The sequence below is a fragment of the Enhydra lutris genome, unplaced genomic scaffold, assembly GCF_002288905.1.
Source record: "Enhydra lutris kenyoni isolate GAN:26980312 unplaced genomic scaffold, ASM228890v2 scaffoldscaffold12, whole genome shotgun sequence".
Lineage (NCBI taxonomy): Eukaryota > Metazoa > Chordata > Mammalia > Carnivora > Mustelidae > Enhydra > Enhydra lutris.
The window spans coordinates 22985572-22997755 of record NW_019154096.1 but is presented as its reverse complement, the minus strand read 5'-3'; the positions used below and the strand labels follow the sequence as shown (position 1 = coordinate 22997755).

The following is a 12184-nucleotide window of genomic DNA, read 5'->3' as shown; positions in this document are numbered from 1 at the left end:
TGCGCATTGATCAGATTTACTTCATTTTTTAAAAAGATTTTATTTATTTATTTGAGAGAGAGAATAAGAGAACACAAGTGGGTAGTGGAGAAAGGGAGAAGCATGCTCCCTGCTGAGCAGGGAGCCTGATGTAGGACTCGATCCCAGGACCCTGAGATCATGACCTGAGCCGAAGGCAGACACTTAACCAACTGAGCCACCCAGGTGCCTCCAGATTTACTTTATTTTTATATGTTTTTTTATTTAAGTGACCTCTCCACCCAGCATGGAGCTTGAACTCTTGACCCCGAGATCAAGAGTTGCTCTTCTTACTGAGCCAGCTAGGCACCCCCATCAGATTTACTTTTTTTTTTTTTAAGATTTTATTTATTTATTTGAGAGAGAGAGAGAGAGAGAGCATGAGAGGAAAGAGGTCAGAGGGAGAAGCAGACTCCCTCCCGAGTCGGGAGCCTGACAGATTTACTTTTAAAAGGATCATTCTGGCTGCTCTTTTGAGACTGCGTTGTAGGATAAGGGCAGAGGTAGAGAGACTAAGTTGGAGGCTCTTAAAAGAACCCAAATGAGGATGTTGGTGGCTGAGACAGTGCAAGTGTGGAAGTGATGAGAATCAGTTGGACTTCAGTCAGACTTTAGTGGTAGAACGGATAGTTTTGGATTGGATGTGGAGTGTGAGGGAAGGAAAAGTCAGTAGTGATTCCAGGGCAGAAAATGTGATGAGAAGGACGTCAAGAGAGAATGGTAGAGGAGGATTTGGAGACAGGGAGTTAGGCAGCTATAGTGAGGGGCACATAGAAATGAAATGGTAGCCAGAGGCTTATGTGGGGGCTAAGAGAGCTTTGTTGTTTTGAAGATGGGAGCTATAATGTGTTCATGTGCTCATGGGGAGAATTCCACTGAGAGGGCAGAATTCATCATGAGAGATGGGAAAGGTCAGCTATGTGTTGAGCATGGCAGAAGGAATGAGAGTACACAAGTGGAAGGGTTGACCTATGGGACACTTATTTCTTGGCGTTAAAATCTCAAGTGGACTACTTCATCAAAGATATTTGGAAATTTTACAACCTTTTACATAGTGCTAAAGTTCTCTGAGAATTTTGTAATCATTTTAGAAGGTTGTTAGCAATGTTTAAATGTCCTGTATCTGGATTTTATTTATTTTTATTTTTATTTTTAATTTTTTTAAAGATTTTATTTATTTATTTGACAGAGATCACAAGTAGGCAGAGAGGCAGGCAGAGAGAGAGAGAGGGGAGGAAGCAGGCTCCCTGCTTAGCAGAGAGCCTGAAGCGGGACTCGATCCCAGGACCCTGAGATCATGACCTGAGCTGAAGGCAGAGGCTTTAATCCACTGAGCCACCCAGGCGCCCCTTTTTAATTTTTTTTTTAAAGATTTTGTTTTTTTTTATTTGACAGAGAGAGAGGTCACAAGTAGGCAGAGAAGCAGGTAGAGAGAAGGGGAAGCAGGCTCTCCGTTGAGCAGAGAGCCCGACGTGGGGCTCGACGTCAGGACCCCGAGATCATGACCTGAGCTGAAGGCAGAGGCTTAACCCACTGAGCCACCCAGGAGCCCCCGTATCTGGATTTTAATTGTTTTTATTTCTTTTATTATTATTTACAATTCAGGGACTTTCAGTATATTTGTAGAGTTGTGTAACCATCACCATAATCAGTTGCCAGGATTTTGATATCTATTTTAATAATGGTTATTTTAAAAAAATGAGGCTTGGGACGCCTGGGTGGCTCAGTTGGTTAAGCAGCTGCCTTCGGCTCAGGTCATGATCCCAGCGTCCTGGGATCGAGTCCCACATCGGGCTCCTTGCTCATCAGGGAGCTTGCTTCTTCCTCTGCCTGTGCCTGCCATTCTGTCTGCCTGTGCTTGCTCTCTCTCCCTCTCTCTCTCTGACAAATAAATAAAATCTTAAAAAAAAAAAAAATAAAAAAAAATAAAAAAATGAGGCTTATCGTGCTGTTAGAATTGGGTTTATTTTTCATATTCCTTTTTTCTGAAGTGGTCTTAAATATACCAGTAGCTCCATTCCTTAAAAAAAAAAAAAAAACAAAACTGTAATAAATGGGTTAAATTTATAAACGCTTCATTCTTTGTTATTTCTTTGAAGCAAATTGCCTATGTCTAGAATAGGGGGTGGGTCTCTGTGCATTAGTCTTCACTGTGATAAACAGAAGTGTTTATTAAGTAGTCATTCTTCTCATAATTTGTTTCATTGTTTTGTAGTATTTCTGTTATTCTAGTCTCTTGATTTTCTATCATAATTACAAACTTAATTTTTGTTTTCTGTTGTTCCTAATTATTTCTTTATCCTTATTTACCCTCTCTCACTACGCACCTCTCTTTTCCTTCCTTATTATTTATTTTGGAGTCATTTAAATTTGCTTGAGAATTAGAGTTGTGGTGGATATACCTTTTCTTTGTTGTTTCACATATTAGCTTTTATTTTACTGTTTGTTTTAGCATTTTGTCTGCATGTTTTTTCTTTTGGTTGAAATGTATTCATTGTTTTTGCGGTGCTAAGCTGCCATTTTCTCAATGACCCATGGGCTTAGCTATTTAGCAAACACGTATTCCATGCAGTATCTGCTCAGCATTGTGCTAGGACCTGGTGTTCCAGGGAGACTAAACCCCTCCAGGAACTCTCTACTGGTGGTAGTTGAAAACATATACCTGGAGGGCATTGCTTAGAGAGAACATGTAGGGCAACAAGAGGTATGGAAGAGTGTGCTATGTAAGGAAAGAGGGAGAGAGTAGTAGAATCCATCAAAGGAGGCTGGGGAGGCTTATGGTGGACCAGTAAGGAATTAGGTAGCCTGGAACAAGCCTTCCTGATAGGAAGCAAGGGAAGGTGTGGGATTCAGATCCCTAAAAGGGATTTTTGAGGTCAACTCCTAGTTTCACATAAGGAAACTGAGATCCAGTGAGTGGTATGACTTTTCCAGGTTTTATGTGAAAAAACAGTGGTGGAGCTGAGTCTACAGTAATAATTCTTGATTCCTAGCCCAGTGTCCTCCTCTCTGTATCTTGGTATAAAACTTTTTTTTGTTTCAGTTACTTCCAGTGGAATCTTCTATGTCTGTGAAGGAAGAGCTCCTCTATATTTTAGCTTATGTCATTTTTGCAGCAGTTTACAGCCACCTTAAAAAAAAAAATCTTGGGGTGCCTGGGTGGCTCAGTCGTTAAGCTTCTGCCTTCAGCTCAGGTCATGATCTCAGGGTTCTGGGATTGAGTCCCGCATCGGGCTCCCTGCTCAGTGGAAAGCCTGCTTCTCCCTCTCCCACTCCCCCTGCTTGTGTTCCCTCTGTCACGGTGTCTCTCTCTGTTAAACAAATAAATAAAATCTTAAAAAAAAAAATCTTTTTTAGACTTTAGCACAGAGAATGAGACCTTTAAAGGTCATTTAGGGAGACAAGCTTTCTCACCCATTAGGTAGTAAGTGTAAATCTTCATCTTTACGGTATCATATTCTCCATCGGAGTTTTACAGCATTATTTGGTTAAAATCATAGTAAAATTGAAATACTGTCATTTATTCCACAGACCTAGGTCTAAAATCACATTACTGGGGTGCCTGGGTGGCTCAGTGGGTTAAGCCTCTGCCTTTGGCTCAGGCCGTGATCTCAGGTCCTGGGATCAGGCCCCAAGTTGTACTCTGTGCTCAGCAGGGAGCCTGCTTCTTCCTTTCTCTCTGCCTGCCTCTCTGCCTACTTGTGATCTCTCTCTGTCAAATAAATAAATAAAATAAAACACAAAAAACAAAATCACATTACTTCCATTTTCTAGGGGAATGAATTTTAGTAGCAATGTTAAAAGTTTCATTATCTATCTTCTATTAAGTATACATGTGATATTTTATGAATAATGAAGTTTGCTTTATTTCATTGGAGCATATTTAAATATATAACACAATTAGATAACATTTTGGTGAAAGAAAACAATAATATTTAAGAAACTACGGATAAGATAAAAAATAAAATTTAATATTAAAAAGAAATTACGGATAAGTTGTAGCTTCTTTGAATTCCTCTGTTGTCTTCCTCAGAGACTGCAGAAGTATAAATATATTCCTGGAGACTATATTTTTAACCTGAAACAGTAAAAAAAAAATTACTGAAACGTCATTTTTTTCTCTAGAAAAAAAATTTTTTCTTTGTTAAGGTGTAGTTGCTGATCTAAATAACATGAAATTAGCAAATCAAAGTCAACTAAATCATGTATTCTGATAGAATTCTTAAGCTTTTTAAGTCTCAATTCTTTTTTTTTTTAAAGATTTTATTTATTTATTTGATAGAGAGACATCACAAGTAGAGAGGCAGGCAGAGAGAGGGAGAGAGAGAGAGAGAGAGAGAGGGAAGCAGGCTTCCTGCTGAGCAGAGAGCCCGATGCGGGACTCAATCCCAGGACCCTGGGATCATGACCTGAGCCGAAGGCAGTGGCTTAACCCACTGAGCCACCCAGGCGCCCCTAAATCTCAATTCTTATTTTATTTAATTAACATTTATTTTTAAAGATTTTATTTATTTATTTGACAGAGAGAGGACACAAGTAGGCAGAGCCGCAGGCAGATCCAAGGACCCTGGGATCATGACCTGAGCTGAAGGCAGAGACTCAACTGACTGAGCTACCCAGGCACCCCAAATCTCGATTTTTATGATCTAAAATATATTTTATTACTAGAAAATTTATCCTTTTCGTGTAAGATTTATTTATTTATTTATTTTTTATTTTTTAAAGAATTTATTTATTTGGGACGCCTGGGTGGCTCAGTTGGTTGAGCAGCTGCCTTCGGCTCAGGTCATGATCCCAGCGTCCTGGGATCGAGTCCCGCCTCGGGCTCCTTGCTCGGCAGGGAGCCTGCTTCTCCCTCTGCCTCTGCCTGCCACTCTGTCTGCCTGTACTTGCTTTCTCTCTCTCTCTCTCTCTGACAAATAAACAAAATCTTTAAAAAAAAAAAAAAAAAAAGAATTTATTTATTTGACAGAGATCACAAGTAGGCAGAGAAGCAGGCAGAGAGAGAGAGAGAGGAGGAATCAGGCTCCCCGCCAAGCAGAGAGCCCAATGGGGGACTCGATCCCGGGACCCTGAAATCATGACCTGAGCCGAAGGCAGAGGCTTAACCCACTGGGCCACCCAGGTGCCCTTTTGTAAGATTTCTATTAGATTTTGTATCTTATCTGGCTTTGAGTCTAGAATAGGTTTAATAAAAGTTGGTGCTATCTGACTTTTCTCCTGCTGAATAATTTACTGTTCTGAAAATGAGTAAATCTTAGATAAGAGCCTTAGGTAGGAGGCTTTCAAAGTTATTTTCACTTCCTAATTCCTTTGATGTTTATATATATATTTTTCTCCTTCCTGTGCTCTTGGTTATTTAAGTTAGGATAGTAGACTCAGAACTTCTTTTGTAATATAAAAAACAATGCCGAGGGGTGCCTGGGTGGCTCAGTGGGTTAAGCACCTGCCTTTGGCTCAGGTCATGATCTCAGGGTCTTGGGATCGAGCCCCACATCCGGCTCTTTGCTCAGCAGGGAGCCTGCTTCCCCTTCTCTCTCTGCCTCTCTGCCTACTTGTGATCTCTCTCTCTCTGTCAAATAAATAAATAAAAATCTTAAAAAAAAAAAACAAAACAATGCTGAGTACTTAGTTTTAAATATTGGTAGTGACAGAAATGGATTCATTTAACATTTAAGTGAAGAAAACAATGAGGAATTGTAGCTGCACATGATGTCCTTTGAAGATTGTTATGGGGAGTGCAGGAGCAAAGTGTTTGATAATCAGGCTTCATACCGCATGGATGATGGGGAAAGATAGCTCATTCTTACACAGTTTAATATGGTATCAGTGAAGGAACACAGCTTTTGCTACCTTGGGTGCAACCACATGCAAGCCATTTTCTATTAACCTGTGTAATAATTGTATATCAGAATATTCATACTGGTTTGTGGCTTCATTAGGTCCAAATAGTGATACTTGTAGTAATCTAGGCCTGAGGAGATATGAGTTAGGAAGATTATAGTAGGAATGAACTCAAAAGTATAGATGGTAAGTATTAAGACTTAAATTATGTGAGTTAGAGGCATTGGACAACGGTTCTCAATCTTGAGCATGCATCAGAATCACTTGCAGAGTTTGTAAAACAAATTGCTGGGTTTTACCTGCAGACCTTCTGATGAGTAGGTCTGGAGTGGAGCCTGAGAATTTGCTTTTATTAGAAGTTCCTAGGTGATGTTGATGATGCTCGTCTAGGCACCACATTTTGAGAATCACTTCTGTAAAAGTGTGTGGATGGTCTCCCATCCCCCAATCCTCTGTGTGTCATAGAGTCAGTGCCAGAATGTGAGAAAAGTGCAAAGTGTTCTAAGGAAGTATTCTTCTGTTTCGTTTTTTAGGCCGAGTGATGGTAATAATAATAATTCAACATGTAATATTGAAGTCATAAACTCGTTGGATATTGAAGAAAGCATTTGGTCCCCTAGGTTTGGATTGAAAGGCAAAATAGATGTCACGGTTGGTGTGAAAATACATCGAGGATGTAAAACGAAATATAAGATAATGCCACTGGAACTTAAAACTGGCAAAGAATTAAATTCTATTGAACACCGTAGTCAGGTAGGTATAAGTCTTAGTAAGAAAATTATCTGAATATTTAGTACACTGAAAAATGTAGGTCTGCTTTATATATTTTGGTTCAATTTGGGTAATTTTTATTTAAGTTTCATATAGTACTTTTCAATTTGGGATGTATCCAGAGTACTCAAATTGTTTGTAAATGTATACGCAGCTAGCCGAAAGTTTTCTCTAGTGAAGAAATACAACAGCTGAATTTATAAGACAGTGTTGCCAGGGGGCGCCTGGGTGGCTCAGAGGGTTAAAGCCTCTGCCTTCGGCTCAGGTCATGATCCCAGGGTCCAGGGATCGAGCCCCACATCGGGCTCTCTCCTTGGTGGGGAGCCTGCTTCCTACTCTCTCTCTCTCTGTATGCCTCTCTGCCTACTTGTGATCTCTTTCTGTCGAATGAATAAATAAAAAATCTTAAAAAAAAAAAAAAAAAAAGACAGTGTTGCCAGGTTTATGTTGCCAAACTACTAGTCTAAACAGATACTCCTAAAGAAGTCTTTGGTGATAAAATTTGCTGAAACCAAATATATTTGGAAATTTAATGATGCACGGTAGCCTATTAAAGTTTCTGAGAAATCAAAATAATATGGATTTGGTTTAGGTATGTTTAAACCTGTTGTTTTCTAAACTTAGTTTAACATGGGACTATTGTTTTCATGTAACATCTAACATAGGATACTCTTAGAAAACATCAGTCTAGGGTGCCTGGGTGGTTCAGTCCTTAAGCGCCTGCCTTTGGTTCAGGTCATGATCCCAGGGTCCTGGGATAGAGCCCTGCATCAGGCTCCCTGCTCAGAGGGTAGCCTGCTTTTCCCTCTCTCACTCTCCCTGCTTATGTTCCCTCTCTCGCTGTGTCTCTCTGTCAAATAAATAAATAAAATCTTAAAACACACACACACACACACAAATCAGACTAAATCCATTCTTTTATTTTTGTCTCTTAATCTGATTTTAATGATTATTATCTAAAATGAAATACAGGGGTGCCTGGGTGGCTCAGTGGGTTAAAGCCTCTGCCTTCGGCTCAGGTCATGATCCCAGGGTCCTGGGATCGGGCTCTCTGCTCAGCTGGGAGCCTGCTTCCTCCTCGCTCTCTGCCTACTTGTGATCTTTGTCTGTCAAATAAATAAATAAAATATTTTTAAAAATAAATAAATAAAATGAAATATAGAACCATGTCTTATTACCATTATGTTAAATTCAAGTTCTTATTAATCTTTTCTTCTCTTTGGTAAACATAACAATCTTTTCTTGTCCTTCAAAATTATCTGAAATTTATATTATTTATAGTGATGTAAAGTAACATAAATCTTTCTTTCCTCCTACCGAGGTATGTTAATTATAATGACTGGTCTTGGTGTTTTGGAATTTCATGATTTATGTATTATTTATTTGGGAGAGCGAGACAACATGAGCTGGGGCACTGGGGGAGGGATGCATCAGGACACTGGGATCATGACCTGAGCTGAAGGCAGATGCTTAACAGCTGAGCCACCCATGCCTCCCAAGCTTCCAACTCTTGATCTCAGCTCAGGTCTTGATCTCATGGATGAGAGTTCTGGTTCCACACTGGGCTTCAGGCTGGGTGTGGAACCTACTAAAAAATAAACAAACACATAAATCATTCAACATTTTAATCTTGTCCTGGAAAACATACTAGCTTCTTTGCAGGTTGTGTATGACTAAATGACTTGCTATTGTTGCTAAGGTGGTTTCACGAATTGTAAACCAACTGTTTCTAACTTGTCTTAGATGGGTTCTTTGGAGAGTACCGCATAAATTTAAAGCAGCTAATAATGATTCATGCTGTGCAAAAAACAGTGAGCTTTGTAGAGTTAGTCTCATTTAGTTGTCCTAGTAACTATGACATGAATAATATGCATTTTAGTGTTTAATTCACTTATTTTAGTGAATTAATTTAGTGAATTAATTTAGTGAATTTTAGTGTTTAATTCACTTATTTTTTTAGTTCACATATTTTAAACAGGGAAAGTAGTGTCTAAAGACTGTTAACTTCAGAATGTAAAATATAATTTGGCTAATTTCCCTCTCTAATTTATTGGAAACCTTAATATTTACTGTCTAAGAAAAATTCCATGTTTTTTTTTTAAAGATTTTATTTATTTGACAGAGAGAGAGATCATAAGTAGCCAGAGAGGCAGAGAGTGAGAGAGGAGGAAGCAGGCTCCCCGCTGAGCAGAGAGCCTGAGGCAGGGCTTGATCCCAGGACCCTGGCATCATGACCAAGCCAAAGGCAGGGGCTTTAACCCACTGAGCCACCCAGGCACCCCAGTTCTATGTATTTTTTAAAAAATATTTACTTATTTGAGAGAGAGAGAATGACACAAAGAACACAAGCAGAGAAGGGGCAGAGAGAGAGGGATTAGCAGACTACCCACTGAGGAGGGAGCCTGATGTGGGGCTCAATACCGGGACCCTGGGATTAAGATCTGGGCCAAAGGCAGGCACTTAACTGACTGAGCCACCCAAGCATCCCTCTATGTATTTCTTTATTGTGTAAAACTGGAAGCACAGACAAGTGTTTGTGTTGTAGAAGTTCAATATTTGACATTGAATTATTGTGTTATCTTTATTAATTTGCCTAATGTTATTTTCAAAATGGAAATAGTTTAATGGACCTTTTGATTTTTTAATTTATTGTGTGTGCATGCAGTGGAGGTTGCAGAGGGAGAGAATCTTTCTTTTTTTAAAGATTTTATTTATTTATTTGATGAAGAGAGACACAGCAAGGGAGGGAACACACGCAGGGGGAGTGGGAGAGGGAGAAGCAGGCTTCCCGCTGAGCAGGGAGCCCGATGCCAGACTCGATCCCAGGACCCCAGGATCATGACCTGAGCTAAAGGCAGACACTTAACAACTGAGCCACCCAGGGACCCCAGGAGAGAATCTTTCAAGCAGACTATCTGCTGAGCAAGGAGCTGTTTGTGAGGCTGGATCCCACAACCCACGAGATCATGACCTGAGTTGAAACCCATAGTTGGTTGCTCAACTGACTGAGGCACCCAGGCTCCCTGATCTTTTTTTTTTTTTTTAAGATTTTTATTTATTTATTTGATAGAGATCACAAGCAGGCAGAGAGGCAGGCAGAGAGAGGAGGAAGCAGGCTCCCTGCTGAGCAGAGAGCCCGATGCGGGGCTCGATCCCAGGACTCTGAGATCATGACCTGAGCCGAAGGCAGCGGCTTAACCCACTGAGCCACCCAGGCGCCCCTGATTTTTTTATTTTAAAGTTACAGTATGTGTTGATTGCTAAACATGCATGGACATATGAAAGTTAAACTTTTATTTGACAAAATGTACAATGTTTTCACAGCTTGTTCTGTACACACTGCTGAGCCAAGAGAGGAGAGCTGATCCAGAGGCCGGCCTGCTCCTTTACCTCAAGACTGGCCACATGTACCCTGTGCCTGCCAACCATCTTGATAAAAGAGGTTGAGTTGTTCTTTCTCCAGTTACTTCTCTGGCTGTTGATTGTTTCTTTTTTTTCCTTTAACCTTTGGTCATCTGTATATATACCTGAAAAATCATTCACTGTACTTGCTAGGCCTAATACAGGTTATAATATATAGTTGTGGTTTTATTTATTTATTTGCTTGCTTCCTTATTTATTTATTTTTAGTTGTAGTATTTTTTTTTATAACTAAACTTCTTTTTTTTTTTTTAATATTTTATTTATTTATTTGACAGAGATCACAAGTAGGCAGAGAGGCAGACAGAGAGAGAATAGGAGAGAGAGAGAGAGAAGCAGGCTCTTGGCTGAGCAGAGAGCCCGATGCGGGACTCGATCCCAGGACCCTGAGATCATGACCTGAGCCAAAGGCAGTGGCTTAACCCACTGAGCCACCCAGGCGCCCCAGTTGTAGTATATTTTAAAAAGGAATTTTAACAATATACTGTATATTTGAAAACAACTTTAATATTTTTTGAAAGGTTTTATTTTTATTATATGAATTTTTATTATACAAAATTTATTTAAACTTCCTTGAGACACTCTAGATAGCTATATTTATCCTTACCATTTAGCTAAAAAATCAACTTCACAATATTTACTAGTTATGAGATATATATATGACTGTTTCAAAGAACTTATGAAGTGACCCAAAGGGGCACATGCACCCCGATGTTTATAGCAGTAATGTCCACAATAGCCAAACTATGAAAAGAGCCTAGGTGTCCATCAACACATGAATGGATAAAGAAGATGTGATCTGTATATATAATGGAATACTCTGCAGCCATCAAAAAATTTGCATCAACCTGGATGGAACTAGAGGGTATTATGCTAAGTGAAATAAGTCAATTAGAAAGATATGATCTCATTCATATGCACAATTTAAGAAACAAGGCAGAGGATCATAGGTGAAGAGAGGAAAACATGAAATAAGATGAAACCAGAGAGGAACACAAACCATAATAGACTTTTAACCTTAGACTTTAAACAGGGTTGCTGGAGTGATGTGGGGGAAGGGTAGGGTGACTGGGTTATGGACACTGGGGAGGGTATGTTTTGTGGTTAGCGCTGTGAATTGTGTAAGACTGATGAATCACATTTCTGTACCCCTGAAACAAATAATACATTATATGTTAATAATAAAGAAAAAGAACTTACGAAGTGAACAAAAATTTAAGCAAATATATACCAAAAGGTTTTTTTTTAATATACACCAAAGTGTTAACAGTTATTCTAGTGTAATAGGAAATAAGAGTGTTGTTCATTTTGTGTTTTTAAATCTGAAAGTTTTACAAGAGAAAGATATATAAATAAACTTAATTCTTAAACACACACCTACCTTTTTGTTCCATAGAATTATTAAAGCTAAGAAACCAGATGGCATTCTCTTTGTTTCACCGTATTAGTAAATCTGCTATTGAAAAGGAGAAGACAAAGCTTGCTCCTTTACCACAAATAATTGAGGACCAGCAAACTTGTAAATATTGTTCACAAATTGGCAACTGTGCTCTTTATAGCAGGTAAAAACATTTTCTTCCCAAAGTATTAATTCCAGTTAAGTATTTACTTAGCTCAAAATGATTTAACTTTGTTGTCTGATCTGTAACTGATGATTTCATTTTAGTGATTTTTCTTCATGGGTAGTATTTCTAAAATGAAGGGAATAGAAAAAAACAAACGACAGTTCATGTTTTGTAACCAGCCTCTTTCCTTGGGGAATAATAGAATGCTTTTAAACTTCTTTCAAAAGTGGTTATTTTAATCTTGCTGCAGATAGTTTCTGGGGAAATGAAATACTTTTAGGACTTAATGGAATCTGGTTAAGAAGGGGTAATCTTCTGTTAAGAAGGGGGATCTGGCAGGTTCATTTAGGGGAGCATGTGTTTTGATCTCAGGGTTTTAAGTTTGAACCCCATGTAGAGTGTAGAGATAACTTAAAAAAACTTAAGATTTTTTTTCTTTAATTTGTCAGAGAGAGGAGCACAAGCTGGGGGAGCAGCAGGCAGAGGGAATAGCAGACTCCCTGCTGAGCATGGAGCCTGATGCGGGACTGATCCGAGGACACTTGGATCATGACCTGGGCCGAAGG

At 39.2% G+C, this 12184-nt stretch overlaps 1 protein-coding gene across 1 annotated transcript in view; it reads left to right on the top strand.

Moving 5' to 3' along the window:
- LOC111144952 (DNA replication helicase/nuclease 2) overlaps positions 1 to 12184 on the top strand; it is a 52804-nt gene that overhangs the window by 14108 nt on the left and 26512 nt on the right. The window contains exons 6-8 of the mRNA XM_022499573.1: positions 6396 to 6615; positions 9958 to 10075; positions 11450 to 11615. Coding sequence (XP_022355281.1) covers positions 6396 to 6615; positions 9958 to 10075; positions 11450 to 11615 — 504 coding nt within the window. The remainder of the gene's footprint in view (positions 1 to 6395; positions 6616 to 9957; positions 10076 to 11449; positions 11616 to 12184) is intronic.